Here is a 25,278-nt window from a genome sequence, read left to right as displayed (position 1 = left end):
GTTTTTCTCTGGATGGACATGAGTGAACAAAACCACTGGGTCCAACATTCCTCTAACAGGGTCTGGGCAGATTCTGACCACTGTTCTAGATCTGGGTCTCTAGAGTTTAGACTCCACGTCTGAACTCTTTCTTATGATGTTGGGACTCTGTAGTCTCAGCTGCCCCAAACCCTGAAACCAATATCTCAGAATTCCACTTAGTTGTGGGTATAAACCTTTCAGGGACAAAGTTACAGGAAAGCAAAGAAGACAGGCTTAGCTAAGGAATTTCTTAGCCATAGTCACTTTTCTCTTTGAAAAGCACTAGAAATTTACAGATCTTTACAAAATAAGAGAAGTCCTGAGGTTCACCTCTTTGGCTGAACAGTTGCAAATCTACCAACCACACTGATGCCACTGTGTAGAAAATTCATTGTTCTATGATTTTAGTCCAGCAGTTGAGGCACACTCCAAGTTTCTGGCCTTAGACTGCTCTGTGATAGCTTCTCAGCAAGAATCCTTCAAGATAACAAGCATGTTTTCTGGACAGGATACATTGTAATAGACTTGCAAAGTTACACGTTTCACACATGGCACAAAATCAAAATAGAAGTTACAGAATAAAAGGGATTTCACAGGTTACTGCAGATATACTACTCTGTCACACTCAGTCTTGGCTCTGGACTAGGGATCAGAGAGCAGAAAAGGGTATCAGAAATCACGGTTTTCAGAAATTCCAGGTATACTGCTGATTAAAATATTTACTCTTTGTGTTTCTGAGACACAAACTTTTGTCATCCTTATGCCAAACTGGATATCCAGATCGTTCTCGTTTAAGGTGTCACCCATGTTCTTCTTTGCAGATTTATGCAAACACATAGCTCTTTATGTGTTTTGAAATATAACTTTGCTTTAGGGTCAGACAGGATTTTAAATATTATAGTATTAAATAAAAAACAGGACTATGTAGCACTTTAAAGACGAACAAGATGGTTTATTAGATGATGAGCTTTCGTGGGCCAGATCCACTTCCTCAGATCAAATTGTGGAAGAAAATAGTCACAACCATATATACCAAAGGATACAATTTAAAAAAAAAGAACACATATGAAAAGGACAAATCACATTTCAGAACAGAAGGGGGATGGGGGCGGGGGGGGGGACAGGGAAAGGGAAGGTGAAATGCCTGTGAGTTAATGATATTAGAGGTGGGGAAGGGTAGATGTCTGTGAGTTAATGGTATTAGAGGTGATAATTGGAGAAGCTATCTATTTGATCTTAGGAAGTGGGTCTGGACCATGAAAGCTCATCATCTAATAAACCATCTTGTTAGTCTTTAAAGTGCTACATAGTCCTGTATTTTGTTTCAGCTACACCAGACTAACACGGCTACATTTCTATCACTATAGTATTAAATAGTGCATAATAAAATCAGAAATGTGTTGTATAAAATGAGGTACCCCAAAACACCTTAATTTTTTTTTGTTGGCTTCATAGCCAGAACCCCCCAAAAAACAATCCAATTGGAGACGAAAGCATGAGGAATTTATAGCAACTATACGAGCAGCCAAAGGACTAGATCAGACTCTCAAAGAGGGTGGAAAACTTCCTCCTCCTCCTCCACCTTCATATGATCCAGGTATGTGAAATGGTGAAGTTCCATCAAAGTTTGTAATTTTGATATGTTGTATGTGTTGAATTGGTAAGGAATAAAAAGGAATCAGATGGTCATGAATGTGTACAGAGAACTGTCATCTGATAACAGCTAAATAGCTGATGATCTGTTACGGAGTCTGACTGACTAAGAATTGCTAACGTCTATGGGATGAGTCAGGTTTTTGTTTCCTTTCTTTGGAAAAGGAAATCTTTCTTCAAGAATCAGGCCGCCCCATAAAGTATGAGAATTATGTTGAGGAGAATGCGTAGCACTCATGCTGTTATGCCATTTTTTATGATAACTGTCTATAGTCAAGTGAAGACTTCACATATTATTTGTTCCAAAATTTGGACTGAAATTTTATACTCTTCTGAACTATTGTTCCAAATTTAAAGTCAAGTGAATTTTAACTAACTTTATGGATAAATGTACATCTTTGAAATTGAGGTCATGCAGAATATCACTGGTATAGTCCTGTATTAGTGTTTCCACCAATTGAATGCTCACTTTGACTGTGTTCTCATATGTTTTGTTGCAGTCCCTTCTGTAAGCCAATGAACAATAGCCTAATAGGGCTGAAAAATTACCTTTATCTGTGTTTTGATCAAGTTTCTTGTAGAAAATGTGCATTTAACTGCTGCAGTGCAATGGGACAATAATAACAATATTTCTCATTGCCAGGTGGCTGGGTAGTTAAAAAGTCAAAGAATAAACTAACCAAGTACAGTTTGGAAAGTATGCAAACCCTGATGCTTAAGGTCTTAAGATTACCTTTAAGGGTCTGATTTAAAGCCTATTGAAATAAATGTGAAGACTTCCATTGGGTTTCCGATCATGCCCCCTTTCCGATCATGTCCCCTTTCCGATCATGTCCCCTCTAGGATTTTTTAAAAAAATTCTTCCCCGTGAGCATTTTCTTCTGTAATTACTTGTTCAGGATATCTAGCACCATCCCTACTGGCCAATGTTGGAGACAGGAATGGGGCAAAATGAAATACTATTTTTAATCCAGTAAGGTAATTCTTACGGTACACTGCTTGGATTCTGCCATCATTTATTGTGGATTTGCTAGTATTTGTGTAATTTTAAAGGTAGTTACCAATACAGGGCACTCTCCTTTCCCTTCTCACTCAGCACCTATGTGAAGAGGCCTTCCAGGCTATTAATGTATATGTTACCATATCGGATTAATTCTCTTTCTGTTACCATTCCTTTATATGAAGTCCAAAGATTTAATCTGTGTGAACATTGATTACTGTAGCTGGTTGAGTCTGGTATCCACATGTCAAATGGCAGAGTTTAGACATGTAGGTCTGAAAGCTTTGTAACTTTACCCAAGTATATTTTCTCCTTGAAATTTATCATCTCTAAGGAAACATCTTTGAACATAGAAGCCAGGATTATCTTTCATTGTTACAAATTTTAGCAAAGCTTTTCCTACCTTTTGCAAAGCTAGCAAAAGTTATTCCTTTTGCAAAGCAAGAGAGACTGTAGTCACTGCAGTGATTAAATTAATCCCGAATTACAACGTACGCACAAATTAATCTGTTTAAGAATGTCTCTAATTTGAGTTACATTTTCCCTTTGATTCAGTTTCCCTGGTCCATATGTGACTTAATTTTTTAGTAATGCTTTCAGTATACACAATGTTCACTTGTTTCAAAATTATCGGTGAAAACTTGAAATTGCTATTGTTATCTTTTGGGACTTCAATAATAAAGTTTTTGAAAGTGTAATTCAAATCCCAATGATAAATTAGGGCACTCAAATGCAAAGGTTCCTACTAGCAGCTATAGAAATTATATATCTTGAATTTTAATTAGTCTTATAGGTCTTATAAGATATTATCATAAGCAAGCTAGTAAAATACAGTCTAGAGGAAATTACTATAAAGTGGTTGTACAACTGCCTGAAAGACCCGTTGTTCATCTTCCCTTTTTCAAGTTAAGGTGTTTTTTGTTTTGTTTTTAAGATTACATTCAGTGCCCATATTGCCAGAGAAGATTTAATGAAAATGCAGCTGACCGGCACATCAGTTTCTGCAAGGAACAGGCAGCACGTATTACTAATAAAGGAAAATTGACTGCTGATGCAAAAGGGAAGCTGCCTGCCCGAACACAGGTGAATTATGATACTTTCTTTGACTGATGATTTATTTTATGTCTTTGATTGTTAAGCCAAGTCAGTTAATCATTTTAGGAGTATCACAAAGATAAATATTTAGATGTATAGTGTTAAATAGAGTTAAATAACTTTAAATATATTTATAGACACAGATGAGGATTTGTAGAGTTAAATAATGCAAGTCCAGAATAACATAACTGTGTGAAAGAGAAATCAAGAGGCATAGATAAGAGAAAAGTTCAGGGGGTTGGATGATAGTTAATTAAGTGTAGAGATTCAGGAAGACTTTCCCAGATAATATGAGTCAGATAAAAGAAAGCTGTCTCAAAATATAAGTGAGATTCTGGGAAATGGAAGAGATGTAGTGCTCCAGACTTTTGCATGCAGAATACTGAAGGTTTATGGAGGCATTAGGAGGAGGAGGAGTACAGAAAGGCAAGATTTGTAAACTAGGTTGAAACAAGTCCAGAGAACATAATAAAAACAAGAACTGAATTTTGAACTGGATTCTTAACTGTGGAGCAAGTTAAGGTACTAGAGCAGTGTTTCTTAAACTTTTTAAGACCAAGGAATACCAAACAATTTTTTTTTATGAGGAACACCAAGGATTTTTTGCTGGGGGGGGGGGGAGAGGAGGTTGGGGGAAACACGGGTTGGGGTTTTTTTTTGCTCAATAAAAGGTAGCCTGCCCCTTTAAGGGTGGCCATTTTGAATTATGTTCTCCACGGCACACCTCTGAGTGTGCCGCAGAACACAGTTGAAGAAACACTGTACTAGAGTATGACAATTCTGACTTTTTTTCATGGGACATATGAGAAATTACCAACAAAATAGACAAACAAAAACAATGAGTCTATGGCATCTTAAAGACTCACAGATTTATTTGCTCATAAGCTTACATGGGCAAAGACTTACTTTGTCAGATTTATTTATAGTAAAGCCATGTTCACCTTTAAGGTGCCACAGGACTCCTTGTTGTTTTTGCAAATACAGACTAACGTGGCTACCCCTCTGATAATTTTATTTAGTTGTTTTAGTTTACACTTGTTTTGTTACCATTTTCCTTTTCTGTCTACATCTCTCATGTCCAGACATCTGCCTAGCAGCTCTCTGATAAATATACCAGGTTGCTGAGATGATGGTACACAGATGTCTGGACATGAGAGATGTAGACAGAAAAGGAAAATGCTAACAAAACAAGTGTAAACTAAAACAACTAAATAAAATTATCAGAGGGGTAGCCACGTTAGTCTGTATCTGCACAAACAACAAGGAGTCCTGTGGAACCTTAGAGACTAACAGGATACATCTACGCAGTAGTGTGTACCTCAAAATATGCTACGCAATTTGAGCTACACAAATTACATAGCTTATTTTAAAAGAGCTTATTTCAAAATTTGGCGTTGTCTACACAGTGCTAATTTCAAAATAAATCACTATTCTGGCAGCTTCCTTTTAATCCTCTGCAATGAGGTTTACAGGAAACTGGAATAAGAAGCCCATTCTTTCAAATGTATTTCAAAATAACAAGCATGTTCTTAAGACATGCAGAATACTATTTTGAGATAACAGATGTTATCCCAAAATAGTGCTGCTGTGTAGATGTTTCCATAGATATATTAGGGCATAATCTTTTGTGGATAAAACCCACTTCTTCAGATGAATTGGAGTGGAGGTTACAGAGGCAGGGATATATATACACACGCACACACAGGGCTTGACAAAATACGGAAAACCCTACTCGCCAGACAAAAAAGGGACTCGCTGCCCTCCCCCCCAAAAAAGTGTGCTTTTTTTTTAATGGCATAAATTCCTAATAAGAACAGTAATTACTAATAAGTTATTAATAAATATCACCAAGTTGTTAATAAATACCTTATAAACCTCTACCTTTTCCCTCTGCTGCCATGTCTCCTCCCCTTGCTCCATCAGCTCCCCTGGTGCCTGCTTCCTACCACCCCTCACCCTCCTCTGCTGTCCTGAGACCTGCCCCCCTCCACCAGCCCTTCTCTCCCCCCTGTGCCCACTCCTCCAGTAGCCCCACTCTGATCATGTGAGCTACCCCTCCTCATCCCCTCTCCTAACACCTCCCTCTACACACCTGCCCTGCCTCTCCTCTGGTGCTGGTCCCTCCCCTTCAGGTGTCTGCCCTTCTGCTTCACCCCCAGAATCTCCTGGCACCTGCACCCTCCTGGTGCCTCCCCCTTCCCTCCTGCCCCCTTTGCCCTCTTTTTCCCTGATACCCACCCCCTCGCCATCCTCTCCCCTGTTCCCCTCATGCCCCTGTGCCCTCACACATGCCTTGCTCCTCGCCTTCCTCATGCCCACCCCTTCTTTCAAGCCTTCTCCCAGCACCTCCCCCTCCTCCCTCTAGCCCCCAGTGCCCTTTTCCTCTCCTCTCCCAGCATCACCCTGTTCCCCCCTCCCACTGACACCTTCCCTCCTGCCCTTTTCCTCATTGTCTGCACTTGGCCCCCTGGGATTTGTCTCTCCTGCACCCCTGTCTCTTGGTGCCTTCCCCTTTCTTCTTCTTCTTCTTCTTCTTCTTCTTCTTCTCCTGACCTCCTCCGCTCTCCTCCCCTTCCCTACCCTCCCCTCAGCACAAGCCCCTTCCCCATATTTTTCTCCTCCCCTTCCCTCCCCACAGCCCAGCCCAGCCCCTTCCCCTCCCCCAGGGCCAGCTCTAGGTTTTTTGCTGCCCCAAGCAAAACGTTTTGCCCCCCCCACCCCTTTTTTGTGTTGTCTTTTACACTCGCCAGCTGGTAAAATCTACTCACCACGGGCGAGCGTATTTGTCGAGGGGGGTGTGTGTGTGTGTGTGTGTGTGTGTGTGTACAGTAAAACTCCAGTTGTCCAGCATCCAGTGGTCTGGCACGCCTGCTAGTCCGGCACCACCTGGAAAACGGAAGTGCTCCAGGCAGCCAATTAGAGCTGCTCTGCCCTGGGCTTCCCTGAGTCAGCCACTCGTCAGTTTCAGGAGCGGCTGACTTGGGTACGCCCGGGGCAAAGCAGCTGGGGTGCTGGGTTGGTCCCGTAGCGCTGCCCCTTGGCTCTGCGGGACCAACTCGGCAACCCCACAGCTGCTCTGCCCCGGGCGTCCCCAAGTCAGCCGCTGCTGAAACTGACGAGCAGCTGACTTGAAGAAGCCCGGGGCAGAGCAGTTGGGATGCTGCCGGGTTGGTCCTGCAGCGCTGCCCTCCCATTTCCCCTCACCCCACCCCAGACACCTCAAAGCCCCCCCTTCCGAAAGTCCGGCATACTTGATAATCCGGCACCCCCTGGGACCTAAAGGTGCCGGATTATCGGAAGTTTTGTGTGTGTGTGTGTGTGTGTGTGTGTATAATATACACATACATATACAGGGCTCGACAATCTATGTAATCTACTCGCCTGCGGTGAGTAGATTACATCCCGGAAGAGCCGGGTTCGGGTGATGTGCACATGCGCAGAATGCCGGACAGCGCGGCTGACGAGCAGGGCTCGCCAAGCCGTGGCGAACCCTGTGTGTGTGTGATATATACACACATACATATATATATAATGTTAATGAAGCTAATCAAGTCAGGGTGGAAGTGGCTCACTCACGGCATTTGCTATGGAGATGTGAATATCAAAAGAGGGGAAATTGGCTTTGTTGTGTGTTAACCATTGAAGATCTTTATTCAGTCCTAAGTTGATTGTATTGAATTTGCAGATGAACTCCAGTTTTGTAAGTGGGTTTTGAAATTCTTTTGTGGAAGGATGGCTACTCTCAGATCCATTACTGACTGTCTAGGGTGGTTAAAGTGTTTGACACCTGTAATCAAGGTTTGAAGAAAGACCTGACCTGGATGGGCTGGTACATTTCACACTGTAATGACATAAAAAGTTAAGCACTGGGTACTTATACCCCACTCTGTTAGCCTCATTTAACACAGACACTCTAATTGACTGACGATATTTTTTCCTTTTTTTTTTTTTTTTCCCCCCTTCTCTTTCTCTCTCCATCCCCTTTCTTTCTCTATTTGTTTGTACCCTGGACTATGGATGTAAGCGACTAATTGACTATCCAGTAAGCAAAAGCTTATTGGCTAGTCAACTAGTCCCTCGACTAGTCGCTTCCCTGCCCCTTGCAGCAAGAGGGGGGAGCAGAAGCCAGTGCTGGGGGCAGCCAGCTTAAAAGAGAGTTTCCCCCTCAGCACTGTCTCCACAGGGGGTAGCGGGCTGATTCTTGGCTTGTGCCCAATCCCAGCCAGTAATTTCTACATTTAAAAAGCAGAAGCATGGGGCGGGACACCCTGTTTGAGCTGGGACAGCTGATTACCGGCTCACGCTGGGCCCTTCCCCTGCTGCACATTAGCCTTTTAAATGTATTAAGAGCCTGTCAGCTTTTAATGCATTTAAAAGGCATAGCTGCAGTAGGGTTAGCTCCTGGATGGGAGCTAACCCTGCTGCAGCTTCCCCATTTATCGACTAATCATCTAGTCGATGGAAAATTCATCGATTAGTTGATTAAACTAACTTTAACATCCCTACACTGGACCCCATACTTCATTCATCTGAAGAACTGGGTTGTGACCACGAAAGCTCATGATACCATCTACATTTTTGTTAGTCTCTAGGGCCGTGTCCAGACTCAGGGGTTTTTTCGGGAAAAGTAGCCTTTTCCCGAAAAAACTTCCCCTGCGTCCAGACTCAAGCCGTGTTCTTTCGAAATTATTTCGAAAGAACGCGGCTTTTCTTTTGATGGCGGTAAACCTCAATTTACGAGGAAGAACGCCTTCTTTCGAAAGTTCCTCTTTCGAAAGAAGGCGTTCTTCAATGTAAAGAGGCCGTCTTCGAAAGAGAGCATCCAGACTCGCTGGGTGCTCTCTTTCGAAAAAGCGGATTTCTCTTTCGAAAGATCCGACTGCAGTCTAGACGCGATCTTTCGAAAGAGGCTCTTTCGAAAGATGCTTTCGAAAGAGGCTCTTTCGAAAGAAGCCTGCAGTCTAGACATAGCCTAAGGGTGCACCTACACTTCAGGGCTTAATTTGAAATAAGCTACACAAATTGAACTACGCCAATTAGTAGCTTATTTCGAAGTTGGGAGCATCTGCACAGCATTTACTTTGAAATAGAGCACTCTTCCTCTGACTTTCCTTAATCCTCATACAGTAAGGGTTACAGGAGTCAAAATAAGAAGTCCTCCAGCTTGACAGTATTTCAGCATTATTTCAAAATAACTGCCTGCTGTGTAGACACGGACTAAGTTATTTCGAAATAATGTCGCTGTGTAGACATAACTTTAGGTGCTGCAGAACTATTTGTTGTTGAAGGTTTTTTCAGTTACAGACTAACATGACTACCCTCCTGAGGCTAACAGTCTTTTACTTTATATTTTATTACTGGATTAAACAGCTAAATAATTAATTATATTATAGTTTTATGTCCATTGTTACAGTACAAGCCTGCTACTGTTAGAAAGGCACCTTCTACAGGATCAACACCGTCCTCTTCACGCTTACCACAGCCAAGTAATGTCAGCAAAACTGTTGTAGGTATGACCTGGTATTTTGAACTGTATATTTACTTTCTAAATAATTGATTTCAGATGGAAATAATGATTGTATAATTTTAGTAGCAGTAGAGTTCTACAAGTAGTGCGCACAGATAAAGACAAGACATAAAAGTTTCTTATGGAGAACTTGTAGAACTCAAACAGTAGCACATGGGTGAGTTATATTGCAGTTGGCTTTTACTTGCATACTACTTCCTGTTGCTTTTTACTAGATTTTTTTTTTGTAATCACAGGCCTTTTGCTACATTTTAAATTGGCATCTATTGTGATTTTTGATTTGTAGATTTAGTTATTCAATAAAAATTCAATTAAAGACTTAGTAAGTGTCCTAAAACAGGGACACTGTTTCAGTCTGTTCATCGAGATACTTTTTAGCACATTTATGACTTTATTCATGCGTATTCCTATTCAGGTCACTGAGACTGCTTTCATGCTTAATTACCCATTTGGTTAAGTACTGTGTTTAACTGGGTCTTCTGTGGACTGATCAAGTGCAACACTGCTTTTAATTTCAGCCTTTTGAAGTCAGATTTTGATTTTGGTTGGTAAATTCTCTTAGTACACTGCATATACTGGTAAGCAATTTAAAATATATGTATAGTAAAGCAAATTCCATAAACATTGGGCCCTATTCTAATTGCAAATAGGCACCTAGCATTTCTGTCTGTGAAATTCATTATTGCATTTATACGGCCCTATTCATTATTGAATTTTCTTTAAAATGCAGAATGCACCAATTCATGCCCGTATTTTTAGTAGAATAGACCTTTTTGTCTCACTGGGCTTCTAGGTAATGATTAGTACTCTTACTAGTGCCATTATATATTCAGAAATGAGTTTTTAAGAATTTTGTGTTCTGATTTAAAAGTGGGCTCTACATGTTATCATACAAGAATACTATTTTTTCATCCAGTAGCAAAATCTATTATTAGCTTCTTTATATCATAAGGTACGCCTACGAGTAAAGTGTTATCTACAGGTGGGCCTTCTGGAAGCAAAATTCAGACCTTATCTCCAGCTCATAAAAATTCAGTGAGTGTGACAAGCCCACAAGCAGGGTAAGTCCACGTTAATTTTGTAGTTCATGTTTGATTTGTCCTTGATGACGTTAGTTTTAAAAGTGTTAGTTGTTTACTGTGCCATCAATTATATTTAAAAATAATTACTTTCCTTTCTATTAATGATAGAGATGAAATAGGTCAATTTTATCCCTGAGTCAACTCTGATTTTTCTGCATATGAACCAAAGATAAATTTTACATGATTTGTTTAGGCCATAATATGGCCCACAGGATGGATCCAGCTTGCCAAACATTTCTCTCCAGCCCACCATGGCCCTCCGGGAAGCTAAAAGTCCCATCCAAGAGAGTTTACATCTAAGAAATAGGATAAGTCACAGATGGATATAGATATACTGAGCCCATATTGGTCAGCATCATAGGCAGTGGTGTCTGCATACTAGTAGACTAACTATTGTCAAGTGTTAGGGGTTGTTTTTGTAAGCATTATGGAAAAACGGGGTTTTGAAGGGGGATAATGAAGTTGTTTTGTTGATACTTATAGGGAGCTCCTCGCAAGCATAGTGGACAATGTGAGAGAAAGTATGAAGGTATATACATAACAAGTAGGCAGTGAAGGCTGGTATCTGAGGCAGTTGGAGGCAGGCCTTGACATTTCAGTAGTACATGAATGATGACATACTCAGAGTAGTTATCAACAATTTGCTGTCAAGTTGGGAGGGCCTATCTTGTGGAGTCCTGAAGGAAATCAGTCCTTTTCGCTGGTACTATTCAATATTTTAATTAGTGATTTGGATAAGTAAGTGGAAAGAATGCCTATAAAATATGCGGGTAACACCAAGCTGGGAAGAATTACAAGTACTTTGGAGAATTGGATTAGAGAATTCAACAGATCATGGCAAACTGGAAAGTTGGTTTGAAGTTGAGATGAAAGTCAATAAAAGACATTATTGTGTAAAGTATTTTACTTAGGAAAGAAAAATCAAATGCATACCTAACAGTAGCAGGGAATAATTAAGTAATAATACTGCTGAAAAGCATCTGGAGATTACAGTATATCATATTCATCATATTTATCTCTTTTTAAAAAAGGCTATCATTCCTGGGTATATTATTAACAGGAGTGTCATCTAAAAAGTTAGAGGATAACTGTCCCACTCTGCTTAACAATGGTAAGGCCTCAGTGGGAATATTGTGTCCAGTTCCGTAGATATCCGTGTGGATACAAAATTGGTATCTGCATCTGTATAAATGATTCGTGGATATCCATATCCATATCTGCGGATACCCATGGTTATAAAGCATATATTTGCAGTGTTTGAGACAAAACTTATATCTGCATCCATATCTGCAAAAATGAGCTGTGGATATCTGCATCCACATCCTCACATACAGATACTCGCAGATATAAAGTGGATATCTATGAATTTGTAGAGCTATACAATTGTAGATATCACATTTTAAGAAAGATGTGTTCAAATAAGGGACAGCAACAAAAACGATCAAAGGCTTAGAAAACATGACCTATGAAGAATGGTTTAAAAAAAAAAAAAAGGATACAGTAGAGTCCTGATTATCCGACCTAAATGGGACTGATGGGTGGTTGGATTAACGAAAATGTCGGATAATACGGAAACACGTATAAAATCAGGTTTATTAATAATTATTCTACAGTACAACTAACATAATGGAGTACAGAACATTTAGTATGCAGCGTGGCAAAACGCAAAAGTTATTGTTTTAAAAAATTAGTGATTGAAGTTTGTTTCCCAGCTTTTTTTCTTTTCCTTGCGGCGAGGTCGCGCCAGCGTCTCAATAACATAACATCACTAGCAGTTGCCTCCCCTTGTTGTTCAACATAAGCCAGTGCCGCCTCGAGAGCCTTGACCCCTTCACTATGACTCATTCTCTCCGTTTTGTCATTGTCATTTGTATCTTCTTCATCTTCATTGTTATCCCGATTCACCAGAGCTATTATGTCGTGGTCAGTCAGTTCTTGTTGCTCATCCTTCTCCATCCATTCCTGTATATCATCATCATTCACTTTCTCACAGCTGGAATTTGTTGTAACAAAGGTAGCAGGCCATCACAATTTTCTTGCACCATTTCTTGTATATTTTCATCTTCCGAAAGTAACTTTCTCCATAATCTTGCCAGAGTTTGCTGTTCAGTCTCTTCCCTTGATTGTGCTATCCAGTAAATAACATCTTTTATGTTCACTGTCCTTAGCTTATCTAGCATACCACTTCCATCATCTATCACCTCAATGAGAGTAGTTAAAAGCTTATGGCGATATTTTTTTCTTTAACGTTTCAAGCACACCTTGGTCCATAGTCTGACACAATGAGGTGATATTAGGAGGAAGAAAAATTATTCTAATGTCCCCACTAATCAGTTCATCCTCATGAGGATGAGATGGTGCATTATCAATTATAAGGATTGCTTTCACTGGTAGGTTTAGCAATTTCAAAAATTGTTCTAATGAAGGAACAAATTCATTGAAAAACCAGCCTCAGAAAATTGCTGAATCCATCCATGCATTCCTCTGATTCTTGTACAAAACTGGTAGAGCAGTCATGGCTAGGTTTTTGAAAGCTTGTGGTTTTTTCGCCTTTCCAATAAATGTGAGTCTTAGTTTGTGGTTACCAGTAGTGTTACTATAGGCTAGAATCGTCACTCTTTCTTTACTTCATTTATACCCAGGAGCTGAGGCTTCAGCGCGGGAAGCTAAGAGTTTGTGAAGGCAGCATTTTATAGTTTAAGCCGGTCTCCTCACAGTTACATATCTGCTTACCTGATAATCCTTCATTGTCGATGAGACACTGAAATTTAGCTTTAAATTTCAGAAACCCACCCTGATTTGCCAGTAATTTTTCACCACAGATACTGAGCTGCCTTAACCCATATCTTTTTTTCCAGTGATCAAGCCAGCCTACACTAGCTGTGAAATCAGGTTCCCCTTCATTAAATTCCTTTTGGAAAATCAGAGCTTTCTCTTGCAGAATCGGGCCTGTGACAGGCATGCCCTTATCCCTTTGCTGTGTAACCATAAGAACAAAGCTTCACTCACTTTTTCATATTCACATTTCTTCATTGTTTTTCTGTCCTTCAGTCCTTCACTTGAGGCTCGATCAGAGCACCACTTTTCTAACTCCTTTCTTTTCCTCTTCCAGTCACCAACTGTAACTTGCCCCACACCGAGTTCGGATGCAGTTTTTAGCATGGACTCGCCTTTGTCTAGTCTCTTTAAGGCTTCAAGTTTTTGTTCAATGGAAAGAACCACTTTTTTTCTCTTTTCACTCGCCATGTTCTTCAAACAATAAAATTATATTACAGTAAGGGGAACACGCAATTGGAAAAATGAAACACAATCACAGCACAAACATAAATCACTAGCGCAGAGGAACAAACGAAGCTACAGCCATGGCGGTATATGACACATGCGTGCATAAATAGCATGTCGAATGGCTACGTCGGATAAAGCAGAATGTCGGATAAACGAAGGTCGGATAATCAGGACTCTACCATATGTTTAATCTTGGAAAAAAGAAGACTGAAGGGTGACCTGATAAATCTTTAAAAATATTAAGGGCTGCTATTCATTTGATAATAACTCAGTTATCTAAAATATTCTATTAGCCAGCCCCCTACAAACTCGCAACATGTTGGATAGCAGAGCTTTTACTGTAGTTGTAAATTCTAAAAGCGCACAAAGTCGTCTTTCCTCTATACTGGCTGGTCTGCATAGAGAATAACAACCTACTACTGCTATCAATTATTTTTTTAATTAAGAGGTAGAGATCAGTCTTCTGGATATAAAAATTGCTGACTTTTTGCTGACCCTTATGGTGTCAGTGTGGTGTTCCCAGCTAGACTTTGTATTTGCAGATTTTTTTTTAAATCTTAAATTACACTAGTAAAACACTATTATAAAAAATGTTATTAAGATTTGCAAAGTCAAGCACTCAGAAGTTAGGAACACCACTACGCTGAAGTTTCCATCATGTAACCTAAATTAGGTCTATCTTGTGCACTGAATGAGGCAAGGAGGGAAACCCAGGATATGATTACGTAATTAGTGCCTCCACATACATGGGCTAAATTAAGGCAACTTTAATTCTATAATTTCCTAAGTGTAGCAGGGGGTGGTAGGAAGAAAAAGGATGAGCTCATGATTGAGATAGTTGGGATGCCCCTTCTGAGAACTTGATTCGATCAGTGCCTCTGCCAAATAGTACCTGTGTGGTGATGGGCAAGTCACTGAAACCACACTTTTTCAGTTAGCCACTTTTCATGGTTCCTCACTTTCTGGGTGCTCAGCTTGAAGCTCTGCAGATTGATTTGCAGAAGCACTCAGAGCTGCAGATGAAGGCAATAGGAGCTGTGATTTGAAATTATAAAGGGCTATAAAAATGTTCACTACCCTAGGTGTATCAAGATGGGCATAAAAATTAATAGATAACTGACACTTGTGGCCTTAAATAGGGGATGCAGCTATACTTTTTCCCTCTAGGTGGCAATCTTTCACTGCTTCATGAGACTATTGTTAAAAAGTATTGCTATTCCACTGTGGGCAAAAATTTTGTATGAGGAGGGGTCAGGGTTGTTCCCCTCTCTGGCACACCAACTGCAGAAGGTGAGGACCCACAAGAGAGCTTCAAAACCTTGCCTCTACAGGCACTGGTTACAAAAAACTTCCCCGCTAGAATCCTAATCCACAGATTTGGGGGAATCGCTGCCACCATCAAATGCTTTTTTGTCCCTGAAGACCAGGGTGAACACTGGAAATCACCCTCAGGGGTACCCCAAGCTCTTTTGCCCCAAAAGAGCTTGAGAAAAGAAAGGAGGAAAAACAAGCTGCAGTCTCTGGTAGCAGAACCCTCAGTAAGAGGCATACAGACACACACAGACAGACCTTCCAGGACACAAGAATGAAATCATTTCCTTAAAATAAATGATTATTACAAAACAAAAGATAAACTTGATAAAGCATACGTGGTTGCTAGATGTTACAGGGCACTAAGGAAAACAAATTTAAAAAGACATAGAGAAAATCTGTAGGAACAATGCTTAGATGGTAGAGGGGGAGCGGAGGTAAAGAATCACACAGAGCAGTTAAAACCAAACTACAAAATAAAGAAAGATACCCTGAATGACTGGATTCCCTTTTCCCTTTACTTACTTCTACTTTTGTCTTTGTTCAGTCCACTCCCATGTCCTGAACACCATGGAGCCATGGTAGACCTGCCTCGGTTTAAATCATTCTGACTCTGACAAGTCCTGGTGTCCCTCTGCCACACAAAGAAAGTAGATAAGGAACCTATATTCAATTCAAATTTTAGGGTTACCAGATGGTTTCAACAAAAATACCGGACACGCTTGACATTACATCACAGTCTACATTATATCTTATTTAGAAAATACTGGACATTTATATTTTCTCAGTTTGTTTCCCAAACAGAGAGCTCAAATACTAGACTGTCCGGTTCAAAACCGGACACCTGGCAACCCTAAATTTCAACCCTCTATGTTGATTGGTTCCCCCCAACCCCCTGGCCAACACCTTTGCTAGCTATCTGAGCTTCACTCCTTAGTGCTGGTCAGCACTGCTCCTGTCCATTACAGGGGGTCATTCCAAGAATTTGGTAAATGGTCAAGGGCCACACTCTTTGATATGAATGGAGGAGGTGGAGGGTATGGGATGGAGATGGGATGCAGAAGGGAGCTTGGGATAAGGAACTGGGGTGCAGGAGGGTTGTGGAATCTGGGAGTGAATTTGGGTGAAGGAGGGGGTTGTGATTTGGGACAAGAGACTGGGATGCAGGAAGTGGGGTATGGATGCAGGAAAAGATTCTGATCTGGAGGAGGGGTGTGGCGTCTGGAAGGGAGTTGTGTTCTGGAGAAGGGATGTTTGAGGGGGTGCAGGTTTGGGAGGGAGTATGGATGCAGGAGCAGGGGTGCAGAGGGTTTGGATTGTATGAGATAGGACTGAAGGAGAGGGGCAGAGGGTTGGAGAGGGGAAGGAGGGGTTGGGGGTGCCAGAAACAGGCTCTGGCTGGGAGGCACCTGGGCAGTTTCCAGCTAGCAACCCAGCTGTTTCCTCAGCTAGAGTCCCTGCTTTCTATGCCCGTGCACTGGTGCAGACGCCATTTGGCTATGAATGCTGCGGGCACAGAGGAGGGAGGGGTACTTAGCAAATATGCAGCAATGGAAACCGGCCAATGGGAGCTGCAAGATTTTCTGGAGGCAAGGGCAGCATGCGAAGCCTCTCTCTCCCTCCCTCCGGGCTCAGAGAGCTGTTCTCAGCAGCGTATGGGGGTGGGGTTGGCAAGAAGCCTGATGGAGGCTCCTGCAGGCTGGATATGGTGGGTGGCAGGTTGGATCCCGCCCGGGGGCTGTATTTGTCCCACCCCTGTGCTATTCAGATAAGGCTATTAACCATGCATGTTTTAAAGGTGATTTCTGAAATGCAGTGTTTCTTTTAAATAATTCTGTAGTAAGAAAATTATGTAGCTCCATTTTATGTTGTAATAATGCTTAAATAGAATAATGTTTAAACAGATGTATTAATGCAACTCTGTGGTAGCATTCTCTGAAATGCTTCCAGTTCCATGAGTAAAGTCAGAAATGCATATTTGCAGAGTCTAAATCTGTGGATGAGATGATGTAGTAAGTGAGAGCTTATACAGGAAGGATAAACCTAAACCAAAACAGAACCAGAGTTCTGGCTTGTAAACTGAAAAAGTTATAGAAGTTTTTAAACTGAGGCATGAGGGGAGGTAGAAAAGTTGAGAGATGCAGAGAAGTGCAAATTCAGGCAGAAACCTGAAATAGAGTAAATTCATTAAAGGGGGAATGCCACATCTTAGTAAAGAGGATAGAGAAGAAGTTGGTATAGTGAGGCATAGTGCACCATTAAAATATTCTGTTTAAATATACACATGAAAGCAAACAGCTGGATATTGACAAAATGCTTATACAAATGCTAGAAGTCTAAACACTAAGATGTCTGAACCAGGGTTCCTGGCATTAAATGAAGATAGTGATATAATAGACATTTCAGAAAATTGGTGGAATGAGGCTAATCAATGGGACACAGTAATATTACTGAATAAAATATATAGGAATGGCAGAGTAGGTCATTCTGATGGGAGAGTTTTAGCGGGATAGCCATGTTAGTCTGTTACTTTAAAAACAATGAGTAGTCCTGTGGCACCTTAGAGACTAACAAAAATATATATAGTATCATGAGCAGAAGAGGGATAACGCAAACCCAGAATTTAGAACAGAAAAAGAAGGGGGAGGGGAAGGTACCTGTCAATTGTAGGACCAATGCTAATGAGGCTAATTAAGTGCGCTGGAAGTGTCCGATACTTAGCTTTTGATGTGAAAATGAGATATTAAATGCCTGGAAGACTTGATTTAAAATGCAACATCCAATTGGTGTCTTTGGTCAAGCCCAGAGAAAAAGCGTCAGATTTGCAAATTAATGTCAATTCTTCTCTCTCTCTCGCTCTCTCTCTTTGTAATGAGCTAGTGAAATAGCTTTGCAGAAGAATGGCTACCTTTAAATCCAGTGAGTGACTTGTGTCCATTTATCCTTTGTTGTAGGGACTGTCCAATTTGACTAGTGTACATAGCAAGGGGCATTGCTGGCACTTGATGACATATATCACATTAGGGCCAGGTCTTCACTAGACCTGGAAGGTCAGCTTAAGGTATGCGGCACAGGAGCCAAGCAAACAGAGCTGTAAACAGGGGAGTTTGAGTGGGAGTTTGTAAAGGGAGTTTGGATATTGGAACTTGTTTGGAGTTTGTTTTTGCTGTGGAGAGAGTGTTTTGGTTTGTTTTTGTGTTCACCGGACTAATAGGATTTTGGTGAGAGAGTAGATAAAACACAGAGGCATTAGTGTCCATGGCCCAAGTAGTAGAGAACACAAGGAGGATGATTGGATGAGACTAGGGTTTTTGATTTCAAAAGGGCTAACTTTAGTACATTAAGGAAATTATTTAGGGAAGTTGATTGAACTAAAGAAATTATGGCTCTTAAAGTGGAGGAGGCCTGGAATTATTTTAAGTTAAAGTTGCAGAAGCTGTCAGAAGCCTGTATCCCTAGAAAAGGGAAAAAAATTATAAGCAGGTGTGTTAGACCAAGCTGGATGAGCAAGCATCTCAGAGAGGTGATTAAGAAAAATCAGAAAGCATATAAGAAGTAGAAAATGGGAGGGATCAGTAAAGAAAGCTACCTTACTGAGGTTAGAGCATGTAGGGATAAAGTGAGAGAGGCTAAAATTCAGGTAGAGTTGGACCTTGCAAAGGGAATTAAAACCAATAGTAAAAGGTTTTATAGCCATATAAATAGGAAAAAAAAACAAAAAAAGAAGTAGGACCGCTAATTACTAAGGATGGAGTGGAGGTTAAGGATAATCTAGGAATGGCCCAATATTTGAACAAATACTTTGCTTCAGTCTTTAATGAGGCTAATGAAGAGGTTAGGGATAATGGTAAGTTAACAAATGGGACTAAAGATAAGGAGGTAGATATTACCATATCCGAGGTAAAAGCCAAACTTGAACAGCTTAATGGGAGTAAATCGGGGGGCCCAGATAATCTTCATCCAAGAATATTAAAGGAACTGGCACATGAAATTGCAAGTCCATTAGCAAAATTTTTTAATAAATCTCTAAACTCAGGGGTTGTACCATTTGACTGGAGAGAATTGCTAATATAGTTCCGATTTTTAAGAAAGGGGGGCAAAAAAGCGACCCGGGTAACTGTAGGCCTGTTAGTTTGACATCTGTAGTATGTAAGATCCTGGAAAAAATTCTGAAGGAGAAAGTAGTTAGAGACATTGAGGCTAATGGCAATTGGGACAAATTACAACATGGTTTTACAAAAGATAGATCATGCCAAACCAACCTGATCTCCTTTTTTGAGAAAGTAACAGATTTTTTAGATAAAGGAAATGCAGTGGATCTAATCTACCTTGACTTTAGTAAGGCATTTGATACAGTACCACATGGGGAATTATTGGTTAAATTGGAAAAGATAGGGATTAATATGAAAGTTGAGAGGTGGATAAGCAACTGGTTAAAGGGGAGATTACAGCGGGTCATGCTGAAAGGTGAACTGTCAGGTTTGAAGAAGGTTACTAGCGGAGTTCCTCAGGGATTAGTTTTGGGGCCAATTTTATTTAATCTTTTTATTGCTGATCTTGGCACCAAAAGTGGAAGTGTCCTAATAAAATTTGCGGATGACACAAAGTTGGGAGCTATTGCCAATTCAGAAAAGGATCGGGATATCATACAGGAAGATCTGGATGATCTTGTAAATTGGAGTGATAGCAATAGGATGATATTTAATAGTGAGAAGTGTAAGGTTATGCATTTAGGGATTAATAACAAGAATTTTAATTATAAGTTGGGGACACATCAGTTGGAAGTAACAGAGGAGGAGAAGGACCTCGGAGTCCTGGTTGATTATAGAATGACTATGAGCCGCCATTGTGACATGGCCGTGAAAAAGGCTAATACGATCTTGGGATGTATTAGGCGAGGTATTTCCAGTAGGGATAAGGAGGTGTTAGTGCCATTATACAAGGCATTGGTGAGACCCCATTTGGAATACTGTGTGCAGTTCTGGTCTCCCATGTTTAAGAAGGATGAATTCAAACTGGAACAGGTACAAAGAAGGGCCACTAGGATGATCCGAGGAATGGAAAACCTGTTTTATGAAAGGAGACTCAAGGAGCTTGGCTTGTTTACCTTAACCAAAAGAAAGCTGAGGGGGGACATGATTGCACTTTTTAAATATATTAGAGGGATAAATACCAGGGAGGGAGAGGAATTATTTAAGTTTAATACCAACGTGGACACAAGAACAAATGGATATAAGCTGGCTAAAAGGAAGTTTAGAAACCTTTGTCTAATCTCAATTCTAATCATTAGAGGAGTGAGGCTCTGGAACGGCCTTCCAAGGGAAGTAGTGGGGGCAAAAGATCTCTCTGGTTTCAAGATTAAACTAGATGCGATTATGAAGGGGATAGTTTGATGAGATAACATGATCTTGGTAACTAATTGACCATTCATTATCAGTGGGAAATAGGTCAATGGAGGGATGATAGGAATTACTATAGAGAACTTTCTGGGTGTCTGGCTGATGAGTCTTGCCCACATGCTCAGGGTTTAGCTGATCGCCATATTTGGGGTCGGGAAGGAATTTTCCTCCAGGGTAGATTGGCAGAGGCCCTGGAGGTTTTTCGCCTTCCTCTGTAGCATGGGGTACAGATCACAGCTAGAGGATTCTCTGCATCTTGGGGTCTTCAAAGTATTTGAAGGCTTCAGTATCTGAGGGTATGTCTACACTACCCCGCTAGTTCGAACTAGCGGGGTAATGTAGGCATACCGCACTTGCAAATGAAGCCCGGGATTTGAATTTCCCGGGCTTCATTTGCATAAGCGGGGAGCCTCCATTTTTAAATCCCTGCTGCTTCGAACCCCGTGCAGAGCGGCTACACGGGGCTCGAAGTAGGTAGTTTGGACTAGGGTGCCTATTCCGAACTACCGGTACACCTCATTTCAGAGGCCCTGGAGGTTTTTCGCCTTCCTCTGTAGCATGGGGTACAGATCACAGCTAGAGGATTCTCTGCATCTTGGGGTCTTCAAAGTATTTGAAGGCTTCAGTATCTGAGGGTATGTCTACACTACCCCGCTAGTTCGAACTAGCGGGGTAATGTAGGCATACCGCACTTGCAAATGAAGCCCGGGATTTGAATTTCCCGGGCTTCATTTGCATAAGCGGGGAGCCTCCATTTTTAAATCCCTGCTGCTTCGAACCCCGTGCAGAGCGGCTACACGGGGCTCGAAGTAGGTAGTTTGGACTAGGGTGCCTATTCCGAACTACCGGTACACCTCATTTCACGAGGAGTAACGGTAGTTCGGAATAGGAACCTAGTCCGAACTACCTAGTTCGAGCCCCGTGTAGCCGCGCTGCACGGGGTTCGAAGCAGCGGGGATTTAAAAATGGCGGCTCCCCGCTTATGCAAATGAAGCCCGGGAAATTCAAATCCCGGGCTTCATTTGCAAGTGCGGTATGCCTACATTACCCCGCTAGTTCGAACTAGCGGGGTAGTGTAGACCTACCCTGAGATATAGGTGAGAGGATTATTCTAGGAGGGGTGGGTGAGATTTTGTGGCCTGCACTGTGCAGGGAGTCAGACTAGATGATCATAATGGTCCCTTCTGACCCTAAAGTCTATGAGTCTAGCTACATAGAATACCTTAAGATGAGTTTGGTGACATCCACACAGCGGGAGGCCAACAGGAGCAAATGCTCCCATCAGCTTCCCTTACTTTTCGCAACTGTGAGAAATACAGGTGCGGGCGCTACCCTCAGAGTTCAATTTATGGGTCTAAATCAAACCCGATAAATCCAATGCAGAACATCAATTTCTAGCTCAGCGACTGTAGATATGCTCTAGAGGGTATGTAGTTGTATGAGCCCCTGATGTTGTGGCTTATGTGATTAGGTCCTGTGATAGTGTCACTTCCATAGGTGTGTGGACAGAGTTGGCAATGCGGTTGTTGCAGGTGTAGGTTTCTGGGTCAGTATATGTGAGGTGTGACTGCTGGAAAGTATTTGCTCCAGGTTAAGGGGTTGTCTACAGGCAAGGATTGACCTATTTCCCAAAGCCTGTGAGAATGAGAGATTGTTTTGTGGGAGAGTGGCACTATGTGAAAGAAAGCTTAAGGTCACATAAGTAAAATCTCAAATGAATCAAACTGTACCATAGTCTTCTCTGGATAGAAATTCCACGTTTGAATAATAAGAGTATAATAGCAGAATATATACTCCTAATCACCTGGTTAGGATGGTGATGGTGATTATGAAACACTCGGGGAGAGTAGAAGCAACAAAGGCAGAAAACACAGTAATAATAGGGGATTTCAGCTATCCCCATGTTGACTGCGTGTATTTCGCCGCAGATGGGGAATGTTTCTACACAACATAAATGACTGCTTATTGGAGCAGCTTGTCTTAGAACTCATAGAGTGGGAGTCCTAGATAGAGCATAGGATTTCCAAAGGATGAATGTAGCCTAACCTCTTGGTAATTACATTATGTAATTCATTATTAACAATCTTGATGATGTGTGGGGGGAAAATACCAGAGAAACCCACCACAGTGACATTTAATATCACAAATGGAAATTACCCCAAAATTATGAAGCTAGTGACACAGAAAGTAAAAGAAACTGTGATGAAGTTTGCAGGCATATTTAAAACACCATGATAGAGGCTCAAAATAAATGTATATCCAAAATTAAAACAAAAACAATCTGATGACCAAAATAAGTCACCATGGCTAAACAGAGTAAAAAAAAAAAAAAAAAAAAGTGGTAAAAAGGCATCCTTTAAATATTGGAAGTCTCAGAACTGCTAACTAGTATGTAGTCTATCCATTTAAATCAGCTTCTGTACTGGATGACTGGAGGGTAGCTAAAGTAGTGCCAGTTTTTAAAAAGATTCTAGAGCTAATCCTGTAAGTTACAGACCAGTAAACCTAATTCCGTACCAGCCAAATTGATTGAAATGATAGTAAAGAAAACAATTATCAGACACAATAGGGTATGTCTAGACTGAAAGGCTTTTTCCAGATACCGGAGGTATCCCGAAATAGCTACCCTGCACTCAAGGAACACGTCCACTATTTTAAAATAATTTTTGAAATAACGGACGGGCTATTTCGGCATCCCTGTAAATCACATTCCATGAGGAATAAGCAATGTCTCGAAATAGTGCTTTATTTCGAAATTTGGCACTGTGTAGATGTGCCAAATTTTGAAATTGCAAATTGTGTATCTTACTTCGATTTTATTTAGAAATAGGCTAAGTGCAAATTGCATATCTTATTTCAGTTTTAGAGTGCAGCTTAGATGTATCCATAGATGAACATGTGTTTTTTCCAAAGGAAAATCATGCTTCATCAATTTAGTAGAATTATTTGAGTGGTTCAACAAGCATGTGGACAAGGAGGATTCAATGGATAGGATATACTCAGACTTTCGGAGAGTGTGACAAGTCCCTCAACAATGGCCTTAAGCAAACAAACCAAGTCCTTGTGGATCAGTACTTGGTTAAAATATAGGAAACAAAGGGCATGAATAAATTATCAGTTTTCACAATGGTGACAGGTAAATAGTGGGTTCCCCAAGGATCTGTACTTGGACATGTGCTTTTCAACATAGTCATAAATTATGTGGAAAAAGGGTAAACAATGAGGTGGCAAAATTTGCAGACCACACAAAATTGCTCAAGATAGTTAAGTCCAAGGCTGTCAGTGAAGAATTACAAAAGGATCTCACATTGGGTGATTGGTCTACAAAATGAAAGATGAAATTCTGAGTTGGTAAATACAAAGAAGTACACATTGGAAATGTAATCCCAACTATACATGAAAAAATGTCTAAATTTAGCTGTTACCACTCAAGAAAGAGATCTTGGAGTCATCATGGATGATTTCCTTGAAAACATCCACTCAATGTACAGCCAAAAAAGCTAACAATATTAGGAACCATTGCAAAAGGGATAGAAGATAAAACAGAAAATATCATGATGTCACTATATATGTGCACGGTGCGCACGCACCTTGAATGCTATATGCAGTTATGGTCACTCCAACTCAAAAAAGAGAATTGGAAAAGGCACAGAGAAGTACAATGACAATGATTAGGAACAGGAACAGGTTTCATACAAGAAAGATTAAAAGGGACAGCACTGTTCAGCTTAGAAAAGAGGTGACTGGAAGAGAATATGATAGAATTCAATAAAATCATGAATGATGTGGAAAAAGTGACTAGGAAAGTATTATTTGCCCCTTCACCTAACACAAGAATCAGAAAAAACTTAAAAAACAACAAATAGTCTAGTAGCACCTTAAAGACTAACAGAACATGTAGACAGTATGAGCTTTCATGGGCAAAATCCACTTCTTCAGATGACCGGAGTATAATATGTCCAGAAAAAGAGACAGTAAGTAGATAGTTCAGATAGTTACAGGAGGCTGTTAAGAAACATTAGCATCTTCATTGTTTGGTTGATTGGTTAAGTCATTAAAAGGTTGAAGATAGTGTGGGAGCCATCCTATAACCTGGTTCAGACGACTAGCATAAGAATTAAACTTGTGAATGAAGTTAAGTTCCAATCCTTCTCTGTGTATTTGTCCTGTGAAATTGGTCAGAGCCAAAACGGCAACTTGGAGATCTGTCAATGAGTGTCCAGGAAGATAAAAGTGTTCTCCAATATCAGGATTTACCCAGTGAATGAACAGGCAGCAGGCTTAAAACAAACTTAAGGAAATGCTTCTTCACACAATGTACAGTCAGCCCGTGGAACTCAATGCCATGGGATGTTGTCAAAGCAAAAAGTGTAACTGGGGTTTAAAAAAGAATTTGATAAATTGAAGATGGTTAGGTGAATACTCATGTTCTGGGTGTTTCAACAAATGTCAAGAAAATAATTATTTTTAAGCTCCGAGAGCACAAATGGAACATTAGGAAAATAAAAGGAAAGCCTGGGTGAGGAAAAACTCCATTGACTTCTCTAAAGCCAGAATAATATTACCTAGATTTTATATACCTAACTTTTTATTCATAGGTCTTAGAGTTGGGGAAGCTGAACACACAGAAACGTGATTTGCTTAGGGTCAGTCAGTAGAACACTTGAGACTAGAATCCAAGTGTACTGAGTCCTAGTCCAGTGCACTAGCCACTAGGCAACACTACTTCTCTTGAAGTTTTTCACCCCTTCACAATTGGAGACCTGGAGAAAGAAAATTAACCCTAAGTAGGCAGTAGTCAGGATCATATTTGGATAGTGAATCAGGTTAATGAGGCCCCAAGTTAGTTCCAGTGCACACTTTGAAGAAGCTCTAAGAAGTGCTATATTATGACAACTTCTTCAT

The 25,278-nt window shown here is 40.7% G+C and overlaps 1 protein-coding gene across 4 annotated transcripts in view; it reads left to right on the top strand.

Annotated features, from left to right (window-relative positions):
- ZC2HC1A (zinc finger C2HC-type containing 1A) overlaps positions 1-25,278 on the top strand; it is a 46,401-nt gene that overhangs the window by 6,458 nt on the left and 14,665 nt on the right. For 2 of the 4 annotated variants that reach the window (XM_075920485.2, XM_075920483.2), the window contains exons 4-7: positions 1,477-1,618; positions 3,609-3,757; positions 9,183-9,279; positions 10,279-10,357. In XM_075920485.2, the coding sequence (XP_075776600.1) occupies positions 1,477-1,618; positions 3,609-3,757; positions 9,183-9,279; positions 10,279-10,357 (467 nt within the window). Of the gene's footprint in view, positions 1-1,476; positions 1,619-3,608; positions 3,758-9,182; positions 9,280-10,248; positions 10,358-25,278 lie in introns of all 4 variants that reach the window. The other 2 variants (XM_075920484.2, XM_075920482.2) reach the window with 1 other exon arrangement.

This window comes from Pelodiscus sinensis, chromosome 2 (assembly GCF_052426305.1).
Source record: "Pelodiscus sinensis isolate ZL-2025 chromosome 2, ASM5242630v1, whole genome shotgun sequence".
Lineage (NCBI taxonomy): Eukaryota > Metazoa > Chordata > Testudines > Trionychidae > Pelodiscus > Pelodiscus sinensis.
This window is presented reverse-complemented; position numbering and strand designations above follow the sequence as displayed.